The following is a 26,522-nucleotide window of genomic DNA, read 5'->3' as shown; positions in this document are numbered from 1 at the left end:
AAAGAGATATAAATAATTGAATTAATGTATAAAGAAAAAATACAATAAAAAGGACAGTTCAAATTTGAGAAGAAATATAACAACTGTCAACACAAGACTCTCACTGATTCAAAGTTTTGCAGCCCGACAAAATTTAGTGTTCTAGTGTAAATTTCTGTTGTTTCTGACTTCAAGTTTGTTCATTTTAATCCATGTGCATTAATATCTGCTGTTTGTGACTTCATATTTGACTGCAAACAGTTGAATTTTTAAAAATTTTGGGTAACTGTGAACGTGTAACGGTCAAAACTAACTTTATTTGAGAGGCAGGATTGGGAGTCAAATTTAGGCCGCAGGAGGAAGTGTATAATGGAAATCAACCGCACAGAGTTTTATATTCCTCTGCGAAACTGTTTCTCCAGTTTATGCATACAGTCAGCACTTGCCATCGTGGCAGCAAATTGTTTCCTTCCTTCTTTGACTTTGTCTGCTTTCTTAAGGCAAGTTCATCAATATTCCATTTGTGCATCCCAAAGCAGAGGAAAATTATCGACGAAATTGCCGATTTCTCTTCCCGGCCAGATACTCACTTGTAAAGGTATGTTTGTTCTTTCTTGCTCTCTGAAATTTTCCATTCCACGACAACAGGTTCTGGATGTACAACACATCATTCATCTTGATTCCTTATCTATGTTAAGGATTCAAATCTAAACTCTAACACATCCAATTGTGATCAAATAAGAATCATCATTGAGGTACAATGTCCCACCATGTTATATTTTTCATTCTTTGAAAACTACCTCCAATGGGAGGTAATATGGAAGGAATCCCCAAAGTTTATCAACTATGCACCTTTTGATGCATAAGTTATCAAGGTTAGAACAAACACATTTGTATCATTCTGAGAAGACATTTCATATTTGTATTATCTTAAGAAGACATTTCATATTTGTATTATCTTAAAAAGACATTTCATGTTCAACATATGAATCATTTTTTCCTTCATTTTAGTTTTTATGAAAGTACTCGGTCTTATTATAATTCTAACTCTTAAGCTTGGAGTTCTTAGGAGTTATGGATCTTCCATGTGATTTTGGTTTAGAATTTATTTTTGTCTCGTCTTTTTTCTTACATTTTTTCTTTAGTCTTCCATAAATATCTAGGGCCTTATTATAGTAGATTCAAAAACTTTATGTCACGTCATTTTTTAGAATAAAGTAGCCACTACTTCATTCAAACTAAGTTTTGATGTATTGCTCTTGGTTGCCAAAGTGATCTCATGAATTTTGAAAAGAACATGGTAGTGTCATGCAGTAACCCTCCTCTAATTTCATTCCAATAAAGTGCACTTGGGTCACAATCATATTAAACAAATTCAGATGTTCAATTACATAACATCCATTATCCATTAAGGTATACAATTTTTTTTTCAAGATAAGCTTGTTAATCTAGGATTTGTCTTGATATTAGACTATCAAATTCTCCCAAAGATCTTATGTGGTGGATTTTAAATGTATATTGAATTAAATAGAATTTGCCAAATAAATTGAGGTGAGACCCTTTGTTTTTTGTCTGATGAATCCCAATTAGCTTGTGACATGGTATCGAGTGTGAAACTAGATACAATAACTCATATATTTCTATCTAAAAGAATATCATCTATCTTGCACTTCCACAAGTTCTCAAAGTTAGTTTTGTTGTGCCTCTTCATCTCTATGCTTGACATTCCTTCCATTGTCTTGCAACAATATCTCCTTTAATGCAAAGTCCCACTTAAAGCCAAGATAGAACACAAAATCTTGTCCCTAACATCTAGGACATAGGGTGATCAAGGTTTGATACGAAATAAAAAAAAATTAGAGGTGTAAAATATGCTTCCTACACTATTATATGAAAATAAGTATGTGCAAATATTAAATTAATCATATAGTTACAAGAAAATAACCACAAAAACTATATACTATAACACAATAGTTTACATAGGAAACTTTTTCAAGAAAAAATTCCCACACACTAAAGCAACTCGATCTATTATTCACTAATAAAATAGTTAGAATACATTTGTTTGATCTAAGCTTTTATAAGAGTTTCACTAACAAGAGACTTGGAGCTATTTTAATAGCGTAACAGTACCTGCAAAGCTCCTTATGAGACCTCCATGTATTAAGCACCCAACAGATAAGAGAATTAGTACATCAAACCAATAGATGGTAATTAAAAAATCACAAATTAAAACTCTCAAATGTGATGCCAAAATCCTTAATCATAATTCATCTCTCAAATCTCAAGATGAGTGTTAGGATTCCCACAATACTAAGAGGGGGGGGTGAATCAGCATTGTACTGGTTAGATAAATTTCTTAACTTTAGAACATGCAGAACATATTATTACTGTGTACTGGTGAACAAAAAATAATGCAATAAACAGAGATAACAACAACCACATGATAAGCACACCATAACACAATATTTTAATGAGGAAACCCGGTGTGGGAAAAACCTTGGTGGGATTTGTGACCCACAATATTCACTTACTGGCCAATAAGAGAATATTACTACTACAATAGGGACCTGCACATGCAGGAAGGCCAAGTGCCTAGAGCTCACTGCTCAAATACAAAATAGGAAGTCTCACTGACTTACAAAATGGATTATATAAATCCAGTGTCTTGTACTGCTTCAAAATAGCATCTACTATGCCAGATCCAATACCGGTTTCTACTTTGCTTCTTACATAAACCCTTAACCTATAATTCGCATAATAGGTTTGCCTTATTTCACCTAATTACATTCTTCCATACTTTTTAATTGTTCTACAATGATCTCTTATATATATGAGTCATTTTACAATTTGTCAAGTCGGCTAACAATGATTTTACAATAATTAACAAAATTCCTGTCAGCCTCTGTGCCAGTATGCTTCCTTTCACTGCCGGTGCCGGTGGTCTGAGTGCCGGTGTAGAGTCCGATCTTGTTAGTGCCGGTGGAATGCCTTGCCGGTGTTATAGGATTGTAAGGTTGTCATCAATGACAAAACCTTCAATCACCTACAATGTCTCATTGGAGTGTTCATTTGCCAACAATGAGTCCATAGGCTAAAATAAGATTTTTCTTACACCTATCATAAGCTTGTCATAATCCACTCACTAGTCTCAATGCTCTATTTTGGCCCCATTATCTCTATTCAAATATACCTTATGATATGTCATAAAATGTATCATAAGTTGATCAATAAGTGTAACTCCCTCTTATAACACTAACATATCATATATGCTTTGACATTTTTCATGTGAGAGACCTAACTTCTAGACATCATAACTTTTGATATAAGAAACTGATTGAACTCCATTTTTTAAAAATTGAATATTTCAATGAGATTTATTTTACCATGAATAACTTATTTTGATTGAGACCCTTTTCAATATTTTTTTAGACTAAAATCGAATAACTTTAAAATAACTCAAATCATAAATTAATGATTAAAAAAAACCAAAAAAACAACAAAACGAAACCAATAAATATGAATAATAAAAAACAGTAAACCTTGTATTACCCTTAGAAACCACAACAAAAAAAAAGCTTACCAACCATTTTGTTTGTGTTTTCATATATCCCAATAGCCTAGAAATTGGTTTACATCCTAGTAGCCTACATATTGATTTTGAGTGGTTCTAATATAGACTACAAGACGTGGATTCCAATTTTCCATTGCAACTTGTACGCATAAAAGAAAACATTGTTCAATCAATTAAGAAACTCGTTACGTTCTATCTTTGAAATATTTATCTTTTAAGTTGAATGGTAAATAAAGTATATTTATTTTTTATTTCTTTAGTATTGATCAAACTAGTACAAAGAAGAAAATAATAAAGTGTAATTACTTTTGAAATTTAATTCCACAATATGCTATACTTTAAAAAGCCAAAGTCCCCCAAGAAACGTAATCTTTGAACATAGGATAATATGGTGATACTTATCTTTGTTCATAATCTTTGAACATATAATGATACCTATCTTAATGTTTAAATATAAATTGAAACATTTTATTGAATTATCTTTTATATGTATTTCTTTATATTTTAGGTAACTGTGAATGTGTAACTGTCAAAAATAATTTTTATTTGACAAGCGGGATTGAGACTCAAATTTAGGCCTCGGGAGGAACTGCATGATGGAAATCAAACCGCACAGAGTTTTATATTCCTCTGCAAAACTGTTTCTACAGTTTAAGCATACAGTCGGCACTTGTCGTCGTGGCAGCAAATTGTTTTCTCCTTTGACATTGGCTGCTTCCCTGCAAACCAGTGCTTTCGTTAGGAAGGCCCGCTTCTCCCAATTTCATCAATATTCCCATTGTGCATCCCAAAGTAAAAGAAATTTATCGACGAAATTGCCGATTTCTCGTCCCGGCCAGATCCTCACTTGTAAAGGTAAGTTTGTTCTTTCTTGCTCTCCTCTGATTTTTTCCATTCCACGACAACAGGGAGAACATGGAATGTGGGTGTCCTCATTAATGGTTAATTTTTTTTTAAAGATTTATCTGTTTAAAGTCGAGCGATTTTGCTATTTGGGTTTGTGAGCAGCTGCTGTGGCATGGAAGGCAGGGGAGCCCCTGAAGATTGAAAGAGTTCAAGTGGCACCTCCACAGGCCAATGAAGTCAGAATCAAAATCGCTTACACTTCCTTGTGTCGCACAGACCTTGTTTTCTGGCAAGCAAAGGTCAATTCCTCCAAAGAACTAGTACTTTCAATACCAACAAACTGAAATTTTCTTTAATCTAAATCTCAGCGCTGTTCCTCTTGTATTGCAGGGCCAAACTCCTATTTTCCCGCGCATATTTGGGCATGAAGCAGCCGGGTAGATTTCCATGCCTTTGTATCTCACATCTGTAAAATATCACTTTTATTTGAAATTTTGAGATCTGAAGTCTGATCAACCTTAGTTAGTCGTCAAATTGGACGAAATATGCAAATGAAGCTAATGGAGCCTACTCTGCACACATATCCAATACCCAATTCGAGATTATGAGAATTGAGGTCTTATCACTGTAAGTTAACTTGTCAAATTGGATACTGCAAAATAATACTTACTCTGGCAATTGGCAATGGCAGAGTGGTGGAAAGCGTGGGAGAAGGAGTAACCGATCTGAAGCCGGGCGACCATGTGCTGCCTGTATTTACAGGAGAGTGTGGACAATGCAGGCACTGCAAATCAGAAGAGAGTAATATGTGTGATTTGCTAAGGATTAACACGGACAGAGGAGTTATGCTCAATGACGGCAAATCGAGGTTCTCTATTGGGGGAGAACCCATCTATCACTTCTTGGGGACATCTTCATTCAGTCAATACACTGTGGCACATGTTGGCTCTGTTGCCAAAATAAACCCTGTAGCTCCTCTCAACAAAGTGTGCATTCTAAGTTGTGGTGTATCCACAGGTACCTTTAATACTGAATGAATCTCAATTGGCAAGTATTATTCAATCTTTATCAGATGTAGTTACAGTGTTGTGTTTAATCAGGGATGGGCGCTACACTAAATGTGGCCAAACCGAAGAAGGGCTCGACTGTTGCAGTATTTGGTCTTGGAGGTGTGGGACTTGCGGTAAGCATAACATTGATTTCTAACAGAGTAATTAATTGCTGGGATCCAGAATACAAATTTGACAAAACTGTCTATATATTTATATCATAACTGTTGATTCCATTTTATGGTCCATATCACCACGAGTGACTTGAAAGGCTTTGGTAAAAGATCTTTACAATCATTTTTCCCTAGTTTTAGTATTGATTACCAAGGATTCTGAAAGCTTGAAACTCAAAATTTGAGTGACTTTTCAGGCCGCTGAAGGAGCGAGAATTGCTGGAGCTTCCAGAATTATAGGCATTGATTATAACCCTGGAAAATATGAGAAAGGTATGAAAGGTTACTTGATGCAGTTCTACTCAACAATATCGTTTGCAATTTTTTAATAATAAAAAAAATCAACTGTTCTCTGTAATCAACTGGTAACCACTTTTTTCACTGCTAAAAGGTTGTTAGGTATGCCACCCACCTGATTTTTTTTCATTTTCCAAAGTAAGCAGTGGCAAATCAGTGTAATTGATAAGGCCCCTTCAATGCCAAGGTTGATCTGGCAGCCGCCTTTAAGAGTTATAGGGTTTGACAGTTCTGTTGTTTCAGGGTTTAGGGGTTTTGGAGTTCTCTGTCTACTAAGCTTTTGAACAAGCCCTTACTGCTGATCTCTGCTTTGCTTCTTTTCTTCAGCAAAAGAATTTGGAGTAACGGAATTTATAAACCCAAAAGATCATCAGAAACCTGTTCAACAGGTTTGTTGAACTCCCCTTTTCATTCTGTTCTTATAACATTACTTAAGCTGTTTCGGCTTATGGGGTTTAATGCGTGAATGCTTGTTTATATGTATGGTATTTCTTTTTCCAAATTTACTTATTTGAAGAATAGAATTGCTCTGTTTGTAAGCTATTATTGTCTAATTCTGTTTCTCTTGCAGAGATCTCATCCTTTCTTTACATTCAAAGAATGACGATTTTCTTGCTCTGTTTTTACAGGTAATTGCAGAAATGACCGGTGGAGGAGTAGACTACAGTATCGAGTGCACAGGAAATATCAATGCAATGATTCAAGCATTCGAAGCTTGTCATGATGTATATCCCCAAACCCTTACTGTAAAAAAATACTCCTTATTTTGTTAATCAAATTTTGGATTCTTGATCCACATAACCCACTATTAGACTTGAAAGAAAGGATGTCTATATGATGCTGAAACTAATTTTGATTTCATCTTTATTTTGATTTGAAGGGGTGGGGCGTAGCAGTCTTAGTAGGGGTGCCTCATTCAGATGCCATTTTCGCTACAAGTCCTGTGAATTTTCTGAACGAGAAAACATTAAAAGGAACATTCTTTGGGAACTATAAGCCCAAGACAGATCTACCAGGTCTGGTGGATAAATATATGAACAAGGTAAAATAAATATGATTGTTTCCATGTGATTCTCTAAATTTCTAGATCAATAGAGCCAGACACCCTTCCATGTATTTCAACTTATGAGTTGCTAGTACTAAATTAGATCACGTTCGTGTGCAGGAGATTCAACTAGAGAAGTTCATTACTCATGAAATCCCACTCTCTGACATTAACAAGGCATTTGAGAACATGGTGGAAGGAGAGGGCCTGCGATGCATAATTAATATGGAAGACTAGATGGTGAAGAAAATCAGAGTAGGTGGAAGGTTTTGGTGAAAATCTTTCAACTGTTTACTGTTTAAAGTAGATTTTTGGAATTTCTGTGACCCAGGATTATTAATAAAACATACTAGTATTTTGCTTTGATTCAATTTAAAAAAAAAAAAAAAAGTGCTAGTGATTAGTTCTTTACTCGTTACTTGTTACTCATTACTCGTTTTATATATATTTTAAAATCTTTAACCTATGATTTCTTTATATTTACATATATGAGATTCTTCGTTATCAGTTATGAGTTTGTTGAGATTGCAGACTATTTTGTTCTATTTTATTTATGGATTTGTAGATCTTTTAAATGAAAAGAACATACATATTTATCTCTTTTTTATGCAATGACATAGATGTTGTGATAATGAAGTTTGGAGTTTAATATTCTATTTTATCACACAAAACAATTAGATGATGGGGATCACCTATAACAGGCTATTATTGTATAAACGAACAACACTAAATATTGATGTTTTCTTGAAGGTAAGATAAAATTATCTCTACTCAAAGGCTTGATAAAGACATGTACATGTTACTCATTGTTGGTGTATAAACTAGTTCAATTTTTTTTGTTGGCGACATTTATAAATGAAGTGGTGATGCATTTCAATATCTTTTGTGCAAGCATCATTTGCAAACTATTTCAATTTCCTTGTTTAGGACATGCTTATGAATGAATTGATAATGTATTTCAATATGTTTTGTGGGTGTTCAAGATCCTCAAGAAGTTGTTTGAGTCATATTACTTCACATTGCATCATTATGTTGCTTATGATTCACGAAATAATGGTAGATCCAAGGTTCAAACAATAATGAAAGGTTGATTTTCTACAGTTTGTTCAATCTATCCAATTTGAATCTAAAAACTAGCAAGTTTGATATATTCATTCTTTGTATATTCCAATTTGAAGATTTGTGTTTCTTGAAAATATCTTCAAATACATTTTGCAACTAACCAATGACTCTACCTTGGAAAAGTCGTGAATGAATACAAGATTCCAACTACATAAAATATGTTTGGATGAGTAGTAAGTAAATTAAATTTCCTATAAAATGTTGCATTGATTGCTTTACTATCTAGTTCTTTAATCAACTTAGTCCTTATGTCTATTGGTACTAGTGAATCTTTGTTACTTTGCATCAAGAACTATGTTAGATTGAGCATCTCAAAAGTGGTCTAATTATCTTTTTTCACTTCATTGATTATTGATTGATCCTTTTGAGTGATGATTCGATCATCACACACAACACAATAAAGAGTAACTTGTGATTAAAAGTATTAATGAACGAATTTGGATCAATGTTGGATTTTTAAAATTTATTTTTGAAGAAAATACTAGTTTCAAGTGGAACACATTTCGAACCATATAGTGCTTTTTCCATGTGACATAATATGCTCCTTTCATTTTTCTACCAAACCAAGAAGTTGTCATCCATACCTCCTCTTGGAAATCTTTGCTTAGGAATGCATTAGAGTTACATCCATTTGGTGGATTTTCCAAATGTGTTGCGAAGATAGTGTGGTCAACATTCTAATTGTGATCACCTTGCAACTAGGGCAGAAGCTTCCTTGTAATCAACACCTTTTGTTTGTTTGTATCCTTTAGCTATCAATCTTTTTTGTGTGTGTGTCAACCATGTTGAATATCCGAAATACCGAGTATTCCCTTGAACTTATTAAAACTTCTAACTAACCAATCACATAACATAATTTAAATGCAATCAAGGGAAATCAACACAAAACACATAACATCGTATTTATACATGGAAAAACCAACATGGGAAAAACCACAAAGAGGATGAACTCTCAAGTATAGTGTAATATGTAACCGGTTTCATGGTACAAAGGTGGTTCACTATCAGTGAGGCTCACTACCCAAAGAGGCCTCAATGCCCAAATCTAAAATGGCTCACTACTAGAGAATATGCTTAGAGCTAGAATATAAAATTGAATTACTAGAATTGCATCTGTCATGTGCATGCGTTATAGTTGTGTTGAAGTACACAAAATGCTTTTATATCCATTGTACATATATCGCCTAAACAACATTCACATTCACACAATTTTTTCCATATACAATATGTACACATTAGTTGTTCTTTTCAACAACTCTTCACATCCTGCAAAATTGTTTTGATTAAGTAAAAACAGGTTTTTGAAAGGAACCCGAACCTTATTACATATCAGGAAATAGAAAAGCATTAAAGCAAAATAAAACCGTGCCTGATCACCCAAACAAAAAATAGTTCCCATCCAAAACAAAAGGGGAACTCAAAACACATAGAGCCGCTCAAAGATAGCAAAAGGACAAAGACAGAGACCGAGACAGCTAAATATTTTTCATAATATCTTCTACATGAACTGCCATCTGCTTCATGTTGTCCGCAAAGTTCTTCGATTCATCTAGCTCTTGTCCCTTGATATCACCCTGATTCTTGGTGTTGGCCCTGGTTCTCTTCTCATGACCTTGTTTCTCCATCTGGTCCTTGTCGCCCTCCTTGTCTTTAATGTTATCAAATTTGTTAATCAGAATATTCATATTATCCACAGAGGCCTTAAGAATTTGGAAATTTTGTTCAGCAATCCTCTTCACAGTTAATTCCATCTTGTCGACTCTATTGACCAGGTTGTTCATGGTAGTTTCCAGCCCATTCGCCTCTCTATTCCCTTCCATTTCCTTAACCTTATTTTTTGTTTCAAGAATTTTACCAACCATGGCCTCAATAGCTTCAGCATTGTTGATAGCAACCACTAATTCTTTAACATTTTTCAGAAAGAGGCTTCTCACCTATCGTAGCATTTTTTATAACATTAATATCATTCTTCAGGTTGTTGATATCTTTCACAATTTTGCTAATAGTTTCACAAAATCCCTTAATACTATCATTATCCCCATGACAGTCACTAGGATTTCCCCTTTTATTCTCTTGGCCCTCATTCTGCAATCCTTGAGTAGTCATGTCCTCACCACAACCCACATCTAGAATCTCATCCTCCTCATTACCCTTCATATTGTCATTTTTATCCTCCTCTGCTCCTCATCTGAAGCTATCAATATCTGTTTTTTTACTTTGTTAGCTCCCCTTCTAGTATTCTTGTTCCTCTGGGTTTGTTTTCCTATTCCCTTTCCTTTCTTTCTTTTGATGAATTTCTCCTCAAAGGACTCATCCTCGGCATCTGAGAGATCAAAATCAACAACAATCCTCTTTCTTTCCCCCTTATTCCTCCCACATCCTGCAAAATTGTTGATTATATATCAGCACCAAAAACTTTGTTAAGTCAGCTCAACTGAAGATGGTATGAGATTGAGATACACACACGCTACTACAAAATAGCTTCATACGATGTTGACTATGTACAATCTTGAATCCCAAAACACCTTGTAGAATATGCCTCCTTCATATCCTAATAGGACCAGATCCAAAACTACCTTGTAGAGCATGCCTTCAACATTTTCGAATGGGATCGGACCTCAGATGCCTTACAGGATCAAAAAACTGTGTGCGATAAATACCAAAACAAGTGTATATAGTTTGCACATTTAAAGGAGCAAAAACCAGACCAAAAACAAGTGCCAAATTAAATAGTCGGACCACACCAAAGCTATGTATGCTAGACCGGACTACATCAATGACATCAATGACAACATGCCAACAAACCATCAATTTTGAACTTTATTGTGAGCACTCGTTTGTAAAACCAGTCACTTATTTACCAACAAGTAGAAGTACTAAATCCCATGTTTGGTTCTAACACATTGAATCCATCCCTTGATTCATGACACTTTGTCACTTTTCTTCTTTTTCTACTTCTAAAAAGTGTTTGGTTCATGAGTATGTTGGTGTTTCAGACTGATTACCCAGATATTCCTATGAATTAGCTTGATTTTGTAAATAGATATCTAGATCAGAGGCCAGCAAACAAGAATTAATCAAAGAATGATTAAATTCTTTTGCACTTTAGGCTCTGCTAAACCTAGGCAAGTGTACCTATGCAATATTTAACAACTAAACACAAATATGAGCAAATATTGCATTAGAGCAATAATTTCCAACAAGATTTAACTATAACACAAATAATTCACACTTGAATTGGCTTCATTCATATTTAGTTATCATTTTGTGTAGGTGAGAACAAGAATTCTAACCTAAGCCTACTCCTACAACAAAAATATAAAAGGATTTAATCAAATGGGGTGTTTCTAAAATATATTATGAACAAACACAGATTAGTGTATGATTCCTAGGGTAATTGAGTCAAATAGAAAATTGTTCAAGTCTAGAATTGATTTTAATCTAACTATTTTGATCATTCTCATCTACCATATCATTGTATTGTTGCATTAGCATTATAATGTAGATATATCATGTTGCACTGATTGAATTGCTCCTACTAGTTTCAAATTTCTAGGAATCCTCGTGTTGGGTTAGTTATTCTTCATGTAAGAAAGAATTACGGGGGAGTGTAGTACTTTGTGGTTGGGTGGAAAAGTGCTTTGATAATGTTCTCACCCATGGTGAGCTCGAGGGAGAAAGATATTGAGAGTTTTTGTTAGTGTTGTCTTCATGATTTGTACTTTGTATAGGGTGGATGCAAGAAGTTGAGTCCCACTTTTGGGCAAAAAGTGGAAGTGTTTTCTCTGTTTTTTAAATTTTCTGTTGATTGATGTCAAAATTTGATGCACTTAGAGATTGAATCTCAAAAAACTTTAGTAATAGAAAATGTAGTACTCAGAGTCTACTTTTCAAATATGTAATTTATTTTAATACCCACATGGTAGAAATCACTTTTTAGTAGGCATGTTTAAAAACCACTTTTTCAAAATGCCTATTTCAGGACCATACCACACATGTGTACGACCACCCTTTTTTGATGCAAATAAATGAATTTTTGCAAATTTTTCTGGGAAACGATACCTAAGACACCAAATATTGATGAGAATATTTTTACTTATTTTTATATTGAATATATTTATTTTTATTAATTTTTAACTGACAATAAAGTATATTTTCAAAACATCAGGAGTACAACCACCATAATTTGATGAAAATTTTATATTTTTCAATTTCATTTTTTTTCATATTCAAAATAATTGTATGTAGATCGATGTCATATAATTTATTTTTCTAAATCCTAAAAACAAAAAAGTTATTAAAGTTTTAGTGAACCTTGGTATTTTAGGTTTAGGTTCCACTTTTGATTAATAAATAATACAAAAATAGTCAAAATAATCTTATCACTATGAAATCTACATTTCCGAAATCGGGACGCTGAAAACTCTAATGGGTTTTCGTTTCGTCAAAAAATTCAATCAAAAAGGCCCTCAAAAAATTAGGCCAAGGTAGAAATCTGATGTCATTTTACCTTAGTCATTTTTTTGGAGGTCCAAGCATAGGCTTGGTCCCACCAAGCCTATCCCGAAGATAAAAAAATGCTAAGGGTTGTTTCCTGCCCCTAATTTTAACAAACGGGCACCCGCTTTTTAAATTCAAAAACGGGTGCCCATTTCGCTTTGTACCTTTGAAAGCGAAACATGTGCCCATTTTTAAAAATGGGCACCTGTTTCGCTTTGTACTGTTGAAAGCAAAACATGCCCGTTTTTAAAACGGGAACCCATTTCATTAAATAACAGGTGCCCGTTTTTGAAAAGATCCATTGGGCCAGAATTTGACCCACAAGCACAAATCTCAATGATTGAATGATTTTTCAATCATTGCCTGACAGGTACAATCTACACAAAGAATGTTTTGATTAATCATTCTCTTTTTTTGTCTTATTATTGATTTGGTAAGGAGATCGATTCAAATTCAAAACTTGGTGCAGCCATGGGATCAAATCAACGCATGAAGAGGCAAAGGAAGGTTCTAACAACTGAGGAGATTGCAACAAATAGGGAGAAGGAGGCAATACGTCAACAAGAGAGAAGATCAAGAATGAGACAAGGAGCTTCAAGTTCCACAATCATTTCAGAAGAGGAGAACATCAATGAGACCATAAATGCTAATGAAGGAAACATAATAGAACCATTTAATTCAGGTGCATCTTCTAATCCATTATTGGATACATGTATGTCTTCATAGCCCTATGTTTTTTTCTCATGAAGAAATTGGTGATTTAGTAGAAGAAGGTTACTTATTAAATCAAACGCCAATTGAAAATCAAACCCCAAATGAAATTAGAACTCAAATTGAAACTGAAATTGAAATCCAAATTGAAGTTCCCCAAATGAAACTAGATCTCAACTTGAAACTGAAATTGAAACCGAATTTGAAACTCCAAATGAAATTGAAAATCCACCTGCAACTAAAACCAATAATGTGGATGTAGACATGGAAACAACAATTGAAAATGAAACATGTTTGAATGATAATCAAACGAATGAAAATTTTGAAATTAAAAGTGATGTACTAGACAACCTTCCTAGCTTGGTTTCATGACAAATTAGGACACATGCAAATAGATTGTTTAGACATTTTTTTATAATAAGAAATTTGGGTTTCAATGTCAATTAATGGTACAACTAATTATAATGACTAAAATGCGAAAAGTGATGAAGAAGATAGACTTTTATGTCAAACCCAAGAAGAAGGATGAGTCTTGAAAACAAGTTATATCGATTGTTGCTAGTGCCTTTGATACAATCGGAAAGAAAAGTCGTTCTAAAGATAAAAATGTGGCACGATGGGCAATAACAACTTTAGTAAGCAATAGTAGATTGGATGCGAAAATGGAGAGCGAGAGAGCGGAAGCAGGAGCGGGAGGGGTTTCCTGTGTAGGAGTTGCAAAAGATAGGGAAGACGATGTTGCGGATGAGGATGATCTCATCCCTCTCCTCCTTTCACCTTCTAAGCCGTCTGATGGGGCTCTTCGCGGCTCTTCTTTGCTGGAATGGTGGGTGGAGGAGTTTGGCACCGAGGAAGGAGTGGAGGCTACGTCAACAATGGAGGCATTTTGGCAAGGGTTTTTTGTGGCCTCTATTTCTGGTCATCAGGGGTGTGCGGTGGTTCCTGTCATTGGCCTTTTTTCTGCTCTTTCTTTGGTGGGGGGTATTATCATGATGGTGTTTGGGCGGATATGGGACCCTGGCGGCTCTCTTGTGGAGAAGCTCTATGTGTTCTCCCCTCTCCTTAGTGCTGAGGATTCATTGCTGTTCTGGCCTTTGGCGCTCTGGTTCTTCAAAGGAGCTTCCTTTTTCGGTTCTTCTTTGTTAGGCTACCCTCCTATGGAAGTGGAGAGTTGGCTTTGGTGTGAACCTTTGAGAGGAGTTTCTTGGCTCTTACTCTCTTCCCCTCCTTATCTGTTAGAGGTGACCATATTTCCTATGGAGGTGGATATTTGGTGGAGGGAAAAGGGCTGGTTTTTGCTTGTTGTTGGAGAGTGCTGGTTGTTGTCTTTCTGCTTCATTCTTCATCCTGTAGAGGTGGAGCTCTTTCCTATTGAGGTGGAGAGATGGAATGTTGGGGATTTTTAACTTTTGGTGCTCCTCTTGCAGAGTTGTCTTTGGTGTGAACCTTTGAGAGGGGTTTCTTGGCTCTTGCTCTCTTCCCCTCCTTGTCTATTAGAGGTGACCATATTCCCTATGGAGGTGGACATTTGGTGGAGGGGAAAGGGTTGGTTTTTGCTTGCTGCTAGAGAGTGTTGGTTGTTGTCTTTTTGCTTCATTCTTCGTCCTATAGAGGTGGAGCTCTTTCCTATTGAGGTGGAGAGATGGAATGTTGGGGATTTTCAACTTTTGTTGCTCCTCTTGCTGCTGGCTATGGATGTCGGTTTCTTCTCTCTTGGAGTCTCCTTGGGTGGGGCTGGAAGTTCTTTTTTCCAGACTCCCAGCTTGTCTCCTGGACTGGTTCCTTTTTGTTGTTTCTTGGTTTGGCCTCCTTCCTTATGGTTTTTGGGGTCTTTGTTCCCCCTTCTTCTAGTTGTGGGTTCTTGGTTTATCCTATAGGCAGGATGGTTGCTAATAATTTTAAAGGGCATAGTCTGTCTTTCTGTTGTCTTTGGTTTGGGGAAAATCCTGTGTTTGGAGTTCTGAGCTCATCATTTAAGGTTGAGGGTGCCTGGAAAAACCCCTGGTTGCTGGTTTTGGGTTCCATTTTAAAACCCAGTTTGAAGGTTGAGGGAGCCTTTCAAAACCCCTTCTGGCTAGATTCAAATTGTATGAATATCTGCTGTAATCTGGTGTTGTTATTGAAGGTTAGGGGTACCTTTCAAAACCCTAATAGTTGGCTGAGGGTGCTTGGTATACCCTCGATTATTATTGTTTCGTGCTATAGTTTGGAGTTGTAGCTTTGTTGGGTGTGGTGTGACTATGCTGGTTGTTGCTAGTTTTAGTCATATTTACTGGATTTTGGTTGCGGTTTTTCATAGTTTATTTCTTTTAGCAGCCTACTTTGTTGGGTTCTAGATCCCAATAAAATCTATTGGGTTTTGGGTCCCTCCAAAACCTGTTGTATGGGGTTTCGGGTCCCCTCAAAACTTGTTTTTCCCCTAATCAAAAACAACTTCAGTAAGCCAAACAACTTCTAATAAAAGAATGATGAGTAACATAAGTGGATATCTTAATATTCATCATAAAACTTTGTCAAGAGCTGTAAAAAGAAGAGTTAATTTTGAAAGTGAACCGGCAAACAAATTGTGGACTTTTAGTGGTAGACTACCAAGGTTTGATATGAAACTTACTGGTGAAGTCAAAAATTTGATCGAAAAATTTTGGCATGATAATACGAGAGTATCACCTAATGTTAGAGATGTTCTTAAATTAAGAGCTGGGTCAAAAATTTGTGATCCACATCCAAAACACCCATTGGACATGACTCAAACTAAATTGTACAAAAAAAAATTGGATGATAAGGTGTTGACTATTAGCATTTGTCAAAGGTCTTTTGAAAAGTGTAAACCTTGGTATGTTCGAATTAACAAGGAAAGACTCACATGTTGTTGCAAAACTCATGTTCAATTTCGTTTCCATTATGATGTATTTCGATATATACGTGTTATCATGCATAGTAATGGAATGTTCCAAGAATGTGGTATAAATATACCACCTGAAACTATAAAGGAATTTATATCAAGTTTGTTTTTCAACCCACCAAATGAGCAAAATTTTCTTTTCAATGCATGTGTTTCCGGTGTATGTGATATATGTGGCTATCTTGCATTGTTGGATGAATGTTTGCATGAAAATATTTCAAATAATTTTGGACAACAATTAGTTGATGTTAAAAGATTTAAAACTGTTGAGTATCCACTGAAGGATGGAAAGGTTAGAAAATGGTGCTATCTAATCACTGAAAAAGTTAGTGTTCATGCATTTATGAATGAATTTAAGAGTAACATCGTACCTAAATATGTTAAACACACTCAAAATGCTAGATGGCTCGATGGTCAATTTCGAATATGCAAGGATACATTTCCTATTGGTAGTATACTTTTGTTTGTTGACTTTGCAGATAACTGCACGCTTGCACCACAAGATGAGGTCCAATCACAATACTACAATTCAGTGCAAGTACCAATTTTTGTCCATATTGTCTATAGGCATGCACCAGATAGTACAGAAGAGGATCGTAAAATTTGAGAGAGTACCATTTCTATATGAGTGATAATAAATTACACTCATCTGAGTTTGTCCAGTATTGCTTCAAGACCTTTTTTCAGAATTTGAGGGAAAGAGAAATTCAGATGACACAATATCTAATATGGTCTTATAATTGCACAGGGAAATTCAAGAATGCTAGAATGTTTTATTGGTTGAGTAGGATTCATAAGGAATATCAAACACGTGTGGATTTTTTTTTAGGCTAGACACGGGAAAGGAGAACATGATGGTGTCAGTGCATGTGTTAAGACAGCCCTTTGTAGAGAGCAACTCAAATTCAAGGAAAATGCTAAATTTAAAAATGCAAGTGCAATTGTGGATTGGTTTAGTGCAACTTTATCCACAAGATCAAGTCAGAACTCTACAATTAGATGTTTCTTCTGGCTAGTTAAAGAGGAGAATATCCTTCCAAGATATGATTGTGATACAATCAATGGGTCAGCTAGATGGCATTCATTTAAGAGTTCTAATTCTAACACTTGGACTATATGAACTAGAGAGCTTGCATGTTTTTGTCAATTTTGTGTTGCAGGTGAATGGGAAGAATGCGAGAATATGGAATGGGTCGAAGAATGGAAACACAAATCCTTAACACCTAGCGAGACACAATATCAAGATGTTAGAAGAAATGAAGACCCAAATCATGCATTTGCATCAGAAGATTAGGATCATGTTTCAGACCTCATACAACCTGGTAATTTAATTCAATTTCTTGTTTATAACTTTAAATTATATTTTTTTTTATGTATTATCATATAATTTATGATTGTATTTGAATTATAAATTCTAACAAATTTTATTTCTACATGTACTTAAATTTGTTTTCTAGGACATGTGTATGTTGTTGTTGCACGTGAGGATAATGATGAGCAGGTTGAGTATTGGCTAGCTAGATGTGTAGAACCTAAGAAAAAGTTGATATGTGATCAAGTAGATGATGATGGTTTTCAGTATCCAGTTGGGTTTGTTGTGGTAGTTGGCACATTGCTACACAAATACTTAACAAGAAGGAATGGCTTACCAGCTTATGAAGACTACCAATCAGAAAAGAAGATCATACACTATTCTCATTTGGTGGTGGCAACAAACATCAAATTAGAAAGATACAAAGGTAGACCTTCTAATAAGGTATTGTGGACACTTTTAGTAGAAGAGAACGAGACAATCATAGACGCATTGCAAAAGAAAGTGGATGCAGATGGTATATTAGGTTGAATCAAATTTATATGCCTGTAAGTTTGTGTTAATTGTGTGAACTCTTTTATATTTAATCATGATAATTGTTTTTCTTTGTCCCTTTAACATTGTATTTGTCTACATTTGATACAATGTTGGTTTCATAAACAACATTGTATTAGTTATCTTCTTCTTAATGTTATTTTGTGCACATTGTAATTGTGTTACAATCATTCTAATTTTTTATGATATATTTATTTTATCGTAATCTCTTCATAGATTAATTGTAAGTTCTTGATTTTATTATTATTTTAAGAATAGGATGTTATTGTAAATTGGGATAATTATTTTATTGAATCATAAACTGTTACACTATAAGATGATCAATCACAATGTTAAAATATAAAGTCATAAATAGATCATATATAATCACTAGAGGGCACCAAATCACATAACAAGACCTGATATCATAATAGCAATGAAATGACACAATAAAAAGTTCTATATATAATCACATAACAATTCTTGATGACATAATAACAAGTCTTGAAAAAATAATAATAAGGAAATGACATTAAAACAAGTCCAAATAACATAATAACAAAACAACATCACATATATAATCACTAGAGTGCACCAAATCACATAACACGACCTGATATCATACTAGCAACGAAATGACATAATAAAAAGTCCTATATATAATCACATAACAATTCCTGATGACATAATAACAAGTCCTGAAAAAATAATAACAAGGAAATGACATTAAAATAAGTCCAAATAACATAATAACAAGTCCCAGGATAACATAACAAGTGTCATCATAAAAAGTCCATACTACATTAACATGACATGATCTAAAATATATAATCTAAGAACTCGCGTGCATCTCATCTGCAGTCCTCTTCACTCCACATGAAGGTGGCTGAGATGAATCATCCTACTGCACGTGGTCCTGATATGCACCATCTCGTGTGTGTAGTATCAATGTCTCCACCCTCTTGTACATTATTAAAAGATTTTACATGAGAAGAATATTTAACATGAGAAGAAGTTACTTGCATAATTCACTTATAAATTAATTCAATACTAAAAATTTAAAATAAATTACCATACGACCGTGCTCTACAATGCCTTCACTAGTACGTGGAGGTCCACTATCATGAACAAGAAAAGTGGTTGTAGTCAAGTCCTGCAAAAAAAACATTGTACATCAATTTTGATAATCCCTATAAAAACCAGGTACACAGTATAAACAAATTAGAAATTATTTTTCTAATCATCACGGCAAATGACAATGTCGACGGTTGCATCTGGCTCAATCCCATAGCCATACCAATATTGGTAGTGGTATCGACCTAAACAACATATATAAAGCATGAATCAAACTTGTATATATACATAAATTATAAAGTATATATATAGACTACAAGTTTATCGGAGAAAAGCATACATATGGTGTGTCATGTGCAGGCAAAGTAACTGATGGGTGAAGGTGTACATGTGATGCACCATCAAACAATCTAGAAGCCTACAATTACAAAAAATAATGAGCATAAATCAGAGTTGTACATAAATTAGTAAGCATATAAACACTTCAAATTAATGGATGAAAAACATAATAGTGGTATATGAGGCTGAGCTTCAGTGGTCGACGGGTCACGTGAAGAACTACCGACCTCGGTGCTACACGAAGCACCCTACAAAATTGAAAAAACATGTCATACACACCATTACATTAAAATTTTTATTGTTTATTTTAAATGTACATATCAATACAATGTATCTAGATGAAAGTGCATACCATAAATGGGGCACCAACATATCTAGGTATCGAGGTAACATGATGTCGGTTCCTCAATGACGTGGTATGATCCATCCTCTATTAAAAAAAAATTGACTCATGTTATGGTTCATATGTGTATATATAAGGAATTTAATATTGCACTATAAATTATATAAATAAATTTGTACCTCTGTAGGTTGATCATCGTCTTCCCACAGGAGATCAACATATGAAGAGACGACATTAGCATGTGCAGCTTCCTCGGCATCATCATAACCACCATGGGCAGCATCAATATCATCAAAATCACCATCTTGTCTAGGGGCAACCTCACTCTGTGGACCCGTACATACATTCCCGCAGCTCGTACAAACATGTACTAAGCTGGGGGCAACCCTCACCTCGTGCAACTACTATACCAAATCGTCTGACAGAGCACTCAATGAACCAAGAGTAGAATTCACTACTTGATGATGGGTAGGTGCTGGAATAACTGGTGTAGGAAGAGGAACCAAGGGATCATCACACACACAGTTTCTAACTCTGTCACTCAATTTGGCCCCCAACCTATCTTGGGGCATGCCTCTCCCGACCCCCTAAAATGATCTAATATCAAAGTAATTGGGCTTTTTACCCAATTCAAATTTGGCCCTTAATTTTTTCAAAAAATACATCGAGACCTCATGATTGGAGTGTGGCAGATAGTCAAAGACCATCCACCACCGCTCTCAAAAGTGTCTAGCTATGCTTGGGTACCTACACCATCGAATTGAGATCTGTGGCTTCTTCGGATCCATCTCTTCACCCATCTTAGGGTTCACAAAATATTGTTTCAAATCCATTTTTGTTATTTTTAATTCATTGACTTGTTTGTATGTTAGGCCATCAGCGTAAAATGCCCACAATCCCTCCCGCCAACTATGATAGCTATCCATCTCTCTATCTAAAGCCTGTACATACTGTACAATCCCTTGCATACTATCTGCAAGGTGTAACAACTATGGAGGTGGATGAGGCTCATGTCTAATGGTATGGATATCTCTAATCAAAGAATCAATATTCCTCCTAATGGTCTGCCTCAACTGATCGGGTGGAGGTGGAGATGGAGGTGGCGCTAGACCTAATAGCTCGTCTATCTCAAACTCATCCATTCTGTGAAAATAATCTACATATATATACAAACATGAAAATTTACAATTACTATTTAATTTGCATTTCAGCTTCCAAAAAAACTTATAATTAAATACAATTTATAAACTTAAATATAAAAAAAGGAAACTCACATAGATCTATAATATTGTTAATAGGTGGGTCTATTTTAATAATAAGCATCATTTAAGAAATATTATTCACTTAAATCAAAGTATAAGAAATATTCTACAAAATAAAACATCATAATGCCCATGCAACTCAAACAATACTTTTTAACATCTAAAGATGCATTAGTATAAGTTCCATCAAAATCATAAAAATAATCATGAGAGAGAGAGAGAGAATAGACAATGAATAAAACGAATCCATTGGTTTAGATAATGAATAATCATCTCCTCTAGACTCCACTGAGGGCTCATTCTCGATTAAGATTTTTTTTTAGTTGGCATTTTGGGCCATCATGGTGCATTTGTATGTTTGTTATAGAGAGATGGATAATTACAATACCTATGATAGTTGTACTTTGAGACCCATAATAGTTGACCATCTTGTCATGAGAGGCTTCTAATCATAGTTTAATGGTAGCGTTGTGTAGTTCATCTTTTCAAAGAAGGTAACTTCCATGGAATTACAATTTAGTACCCTTGCAATATTTAACCATTATCGTCAATTAGGCTACCACTTTATAGTTTCAACTTGATAGGAATTGATTCAACTAATCTCTTTTGGTTTTAACTAGACTCATTAAAGTCATAAGTTATATCTATGAACTTGTCAATACATGTACTGCTTTGTTGTGTTCTTTGCTAGAATCATGGGATGATTTAGTGATCGCAACTAGTAGTACTACACTAAGTTGAAGCTTGAATAAATAGTAGGTTCTCTACTCTTTGAGGAGTTAAAACAAAAAAAAACTATTTTTTTTAAAGGAGGCATTGGTTATTAGAGGAAGATAAAAGGATAAAGCAAAGAGAAAAAATAAGAAAAAGGACAAAGCTCCAAATCTAAAGTGAGATCTAAGTCTCTCAATAAATCCTATGTTAAGCTTTATAATTATGTCAAGAAAATCCATATAAAAATGAATGCAATAAAATATTACAAGAATGAATTAAATGATGATTTAGATTCAATAAATTATTAGGATGACAATAGTGATATAATTGTTATATATTTGGAATGCATATATGTGAGGATACATGGATGATTAAATATAGAGATTCTTTCCACATGACATTCTATTTCTCATTGAGGCATAATTTTACATTTAGTGTAATATTTTTTAAGTTCAAAAACATCTTTAGATGCACATTGAGATATTGGTAGAATGCAGACTTTAGGAGTAGTTGAAATTTAGTATAATAATGTCATTTTAGAAACAATTGGGATACTTCACCAATAATGTCACTTTGATGACAAGTTGAATCTTTTGACAACTTTTTATGACACTTTAACAACACTTAATGTTACTTCAATAAGAGATAACATTTAGTGGAAATATATCACTTTGGTAGCCATTGGACTTTATGGACATACTACCTCTAGGTTGGAATTTAATATCTAGCATCTCAATGACTCAAATTTAGAAAAAATGCTTTCAACAACCATGTTTTCAAAGCAAAATAAGAATGACTACAATTTTTTCTTTGCTAAGTAGTATAAACAATTGAAAGCATTGCATCTTGGCAAGGATAGGGAGATCACTAAAATGATTGGTGATTCATGGAATAATCGAAAAGAAGAAGAAAAATCCATGTTTTCGACAACCATGTTTTCAAAGCGCAAAGTTTGGAAAGAAGAAAGTTTAGTAGTAGGATTGTTCCACATGTTATTAAAAATATAGGGACTTGCAAACTCAAATTGGATATGGGATGTTGACATTAGGAAGTCTAACATTGACTATGTATTTAGTCTATGTGGTGGTGCAATTAGTTGGATGAGTAGGTGACAAGTTGTGGTTTCTCTTTCCATTATTAAGTCAAATTATATGACATGTTATCATGTTTGTAAATATATAATACATCTTTAGAGATTGGGATAAGTTAGGAAGTAGTGAGGATTAATAGTGATAATTAGAGTATTATCAAATTTAAGAACCCTATTTTTTACACACACAAAAAAGCACATTCATATTCGTTATCATTTTAAAGTTCAATTTAAACATAAATTAAACATCTAACTTTTACAAAAGAATCCTATAATTAAATACAACATTTAGATATATAAATTTAAACATTCAAACTTTTACGCATGATTAAAATAGAGAGAGAGAGAGGGAGAGTAGGTAATTTGAGATACAACGAGTTAGAGAGAGAATAGATAATTTGAGAGATAGAGAGTAGGTAATGATAGAGAGAGGGTAACGTGTGAAAGAGAGAGAGGGGGGTAATGTGTGTGTGTGTGTGAGAGAGAGAGAGAGGGAGATAGAGGGAGAGAGAGGGGGTAATGTGTGTGTGTGTGAGAGAGAGAGAGGGGATAATGAGAGAGAGAGAGAGAGAGAGAGAGAGAGAGAGAGAGAGAGAGCATAATGTGTACGTGTGTGTGAGAGAGAGAAGGGGGGTTTATTGTTGATTTTCATCTAGGGGTTATTGTTTGTTAATTTTTTAGGGTTTGTTGTTCATTTATTTTCTAGGGATTATTGTTCGTTTTTTTCTATCTAGGGTTTAGTGTTCATTTTTCTGTTTAGGGTTTATTGTTTGTTTTTTGTGTCTAATGTTTATTGTTCGTTTATGTTTTTGTTTTTTGTTTTTTTTCTATGGTTTTTACTTTTCATGTTTTTTGCAATATTTAAAAACTAAAAACTATTTTAAACATGAAAAAAAAAAAAACGTTTTTCAAACTTTAAAACACTAAAATTAATAAATAATAATAAATTAACATTTTTTTATGAAAAATAATAACAATAAATTAACATTTTTTATGAAAAATAAATAAAACATAATATAAAAAATAAAACTACGTACCTGGAAGGAGGTAAAAAATGGGTACCCGTGCTCCTCTGAAACGTTTACCCATTTTTGAAACAATGAAAATGATGGAAAACGATTAAAAAAAAAAAAAACATTCAAGAAACGGGCGCTCGTTTAGCTTTGGGCACCCATTTTTGAATGGCTCAGGCACCCGAAGCAAAACGGGTGCCCAATTTGTAAAAAATGGGCACCCATTTCTAGCGGGCTCTTTTCCCAACCTGTAGACTTTCGCAGGATTGGGACCCAACTTTGTGCTTTTATCCTATACTCTACGTATTCGACCTTGTGGTTTAATTTAAAGAGTATTTTTTCCTTACATTCTGCCTTCTTATTGGCTTATGCACTCATACTTTATGTCAAAATGTAATTTCATGTCTTTATTCTTATATATTTGAGCAAATTGCTTTAAATTAATGATTATTTATGTGTATTATGTTAATTTGATAATATGTGTAAGGAAGTTAAGTAGCGGAAACAACTTCCTACACTAACCTTGAGAGGAGGGTAATGCAAAACTTTTTCAGATCGTTACAACAGTTACAGAAAATAGAAATAGATATAATAGCATTCATACCACAACACAGTGATTTACGTGGGGAAAACCCTTTCGGGAGAAAAACCCCACACTCCAAAAGCAGCTCAATATTTTATTCAGCAATCAAAAATAGATTACAACATACTTGCAGAGCAAGCTCTTCACAGGAGTACCACTAATCAGAGATTCAGAGGCAACTCAATAGCCATAAGACTCTTACACACAACCTCTATCTCACACACCTCATAAATAGGAGATACAATATAGGAAACCGTCAAACGGTATTACAAAACCATGGGCTAAAACCACCCAATAAGGTGTAGCCGACCTTATCTCCCTTCTAGATGCCCTATGACATGTTAAAGCACACATCAACACGTGTCGCTCCCTTTTACAGCTCATTTATGTATCCGATACAAATTATTTCTCCTATTTCAGGAGTACAAACTTTTGGAGGCCATAACTTGAGAACCGGGTGTCCGATTGACGAACCGTTTGAAGCGTCGGAAAGCTCACGAAGTGCTCTATCACCTCGTAACCGGCTACGCCGGTTACGACCACTTTTCAGGGCGTTTCAAAGCCTCTAAAGCCCCCAAAATTAAGTTTAAACATTTTATCGCACCCCTCCAAGATGAAAACTTTAATATCTTCAAAACTAGTTGTGACCTTGCGACGCAACTTTACCGAAATGCTTATCTAGCCAACCAGAAGCTTCAGGGAGAGTTTCGCACCATTTCGTGCTCAAATGAAAACTTACTATAAATAGTAACCTCGCATAAATGCAAGGTTGAGACACCATTTTTCCCAACAAATCTCCCACTTGTCGAACACCTTGCAGGAGCGGAAGGGAATGTCAACACAATGAATCAATTGCTAGGGGCCATAAGGCCCATAGACTCTGAACACCATCTGAACTTCTCTGTGCTCACAGCCTTAGTTAAAGCATCTGCAACATTCATCAAAGTTTCCACCTTAACCAGCTTCACCCTACCATCTTCGACCATATCTCTAACAAAATGATACTGAACATCAATATGTTTGGTCCGGGCATGAAATGTCGGGTTCTTAGCTAGGCTAATTGCACTCTGACTGTCACAGTAAACTGTCACTGTACCTTGTTTTATTCTAATATCCGAACACAGTTTCTTAAGCCAAATGGCCTCTTTACAAGCATGAGTAGCTGCCATATACTCTGCTTCAGTAGTGGATAAAGCAACCACAGCCTGTCGCTTACTCATCCAACTAATTGCACCACCAAACAAAGTAAACACATAAGCACTGGTGGATCTTCTGCTATCAATATCACCTGCCCAATCTGAATCTACATAACCATGGATATCAAGGGAAGTCATGTCTCCAACTGAATTACCATGATAACACAAAGAATACTCTGAAGTACCCTTCAAATATCTGAAGACTCTTTTGACTGCATCCCAATGAACTCTACCAGGATTAGACATATATCTAGAAAGTACTCCCACTGCTTGGGCAATGTCTGGTCTAGTACAGACCATAGCATACATCAAGCTTCCAACCGCACTTTGGTAAGGCACTCTGCTCATGTTTTCTATCTCCAATGGGGATGTAGGACAATCTGAAACAGATAGTTTCGTTCCAACTGTAAAAGGAACACTCAATGGTCTACAATTCTGCATGTTGAACCTCTGTAACACTGAATTCACATACTTACTCTGGCCTAGCCATAGCTTTCTGTTCACCCTATCTCTTCTAATTTCCATCCCAAGAATGTGCTTTGCTGCACCAAGATCTTTCATTTCAAATTTAGCAGCGAGCTGAGACTTCAGTTCTGAAATCATACCTTTCCCTTTGCCAATGAATAACATATCATCAACATACAATGCAATGAATAAGAAATGATCACCATTAGATTTATAATAAACACAGTGATCTGATTTAGAATGTTCAAATCCCAAACTCAACACATATGTATCAAATTTCTGGTACCACATCCTAGGACTTTGTTTGAGACCATACAAAGATTTCTTCAATTTACAGACCAAATTACTTTTGCCTTTCACCACATAGTGCTCCGGCTGTGTCATATAAATATCTTCTTC

The 26,522-nt window shown here is 34.8% G+C and overlaps 1 protein-coding gene across 2 annotated transcripts in view; it reads left to right on the top strand.

The window, feature by feature from the left end:
- Positions 1–4,055: 4,055 nt before the first annotated feature.
- Positions 4,056–26,522, top strand: part of LOC131047195 (alcohol dehydrogenase) — a 96,118-nt gene continuing 73,651 nt past the window's right edge. Inside the window, exons 1-10 of one of the 2 annotated variants that reach the window (XM_057981054.2) lie at positions 4,056–4,408; positions 4,562–4,698; positions 4,790–4,836; positions 5,091–5,416; positions 5,500–5,582; positions 5,819–5,894; positions 6,246–6,307; positions 6,548–6,643; positions 6,799–6,960; positions 7,084–7,369. In XM_057981054.2, the coding sequence (XP_057837037.1) occupies positions 4,147–4,408; positions 4,562–4,698; positions 4,790–4,836; positions 5,091–5,416; positions 5,500–5,582; positions 5,819–5,894; positions 6,246–6,307; positions 6,548–6,643; positions 6,799–6,960; positions 7,084–7,200 (1,368 nt within the window). In that variant the 5' untranslated portion in view covers positions 4,056–4,146 and the 3' untranslated portion in view covers positions 7,201–7,369. Of the gene's footprint in view, positions 4,409–4,561; positions 4,699–4,789; positions 4,837–5,090; positions 5,417–5,499; positions 5,583–5,818; positions 5,895–6,245; positions 6,308–6,547; positions 6,644–6,798; positions 6,961–7,083; positions 7,370–26,522 lie in introns of those variants that run through there. The other variant, XM_059207930.1, reaches the window with a different exon arrangement.

Source organism: Cryptomeria japonica, chromosome 7 (assembly GCF_030272615.1).
Source record: "Cryptomeria japonica chromosome 7, Sugi_1.0, whole genome shotgun sequence".
Classification (NCBI taxonomy): domain Eukaryota; kingdom Viridiplantae; phylum Streptophyta; class Pinopsida; order Cupressales; family Cupressaceae; genus Cryptomeria; species Cryptomeria japonica.
This window is presented reverse-complemented; position numbering and strand designations above follow the sequence as displayed.